Source organism: Corvus brachyrhynchos, unplaced genomic scaffold (assembly GCF_000691975.1).
Source record: "Corvus brachyrhynchos isolate BGI_N302 unplaced genomic scaffold, ASM69197v1 scaffold47, whole genome shotgun sequence".
Classification (NCBI taxonomy): domain Eukaryota; kingdom Metazoa; phylum Chordata; class Aves; order Passeriformes; family Corvidae; genus Corvus; species Corvus brachyrhynchos.
In genome coordinates, this window is record NW_008239292.1 from 1,601,660 (window position 1) to 1,602,388 (window position 729).

Here is a 729-nt window from a genome sequence, read left to right on the forward strand (position 1 = left end):
TGTTTTTTGGTGGTTTTGGGAAAAAAAAAAAAAAAAAGAGAGCAACTGCAATTGTGGTTTGTTTTTTTTTTTGAAGTCGAGAACGTGGACATCGCCTCACTCACACACACTCACTCCTCTCCACTGAAACTCCTTCACCCCCTCTCTCCTGGGGGATTGCCTTTTGGTGCCTTTTGGAGGCAAAAAATCCCAAATTCTTCCCAAATTTCCACCTTTCCTCTCTCTCTCTCTCTCTCTCCAGCAGCCAAGACCTCACAGAGCACCACAGTGAATCCCAATTTTCCTCGTTTTCGCCTCGTTTTCCTCCTCCAAACTCAGCTGGCCACCGCGGAGAAGCCGCTCCTGGCGGGGTTTTTTTTTTGCCCCCCACCCCCCTTTTTCTTTTTCCTTGGAATTTTGGGGCACAGAATTCCCTCCTGGATGCCTCTTCCCGGTGCCAGGGTCGCAAATGTGGTGTGGGATTTGTTCCAAGCCTCACTCACTCATCCTCATCATCCTCTCATTCCCAAACATTCCGCATCCGTGCACACTTCCTCACTCCCGGGGTTTCTTTTTTGGGGGGTTTTTTAGAAGACTGGAGATTTTTTTGGTGGTGGTGGTGGTGGTTTTTTTTTTTCCAGTGGGGATGCTCAGGTGTCGTCCCAATGGTAACAGATCTGGAAAGGGGGGAAAAAAAGGGGGAAAAAGGGAATTAAGGGGGGGGGGAAAAAGGGGTTCAGGGGATTAAGG

At 49.0% G+C, this 729-nt stretch overlaps 1 protein-coding gene across 1 annotated transcript in view; it reads right to left on the bottom strand.

The window, feature by feature from the left end:
* Positions 1-2: 2 nt before the first annotated feature.
* KPNB1 (karyopherin subunit beta 1) overlaps positions 3-729 on the bottom strand; it is a 28,912-nt gene continuing 28,185 nt past the window's right edge. The window contains exon 20 of the mRNA XM_017740541.1: positions 3-656. Within this exon, the coding sequence (XP_017596030.1) occupies position 656 (1 nt within the window). The 3' untranslated portion in view covers positions 3-655. The remainder of the gene's footprint in view (positions 657-729) is intronic.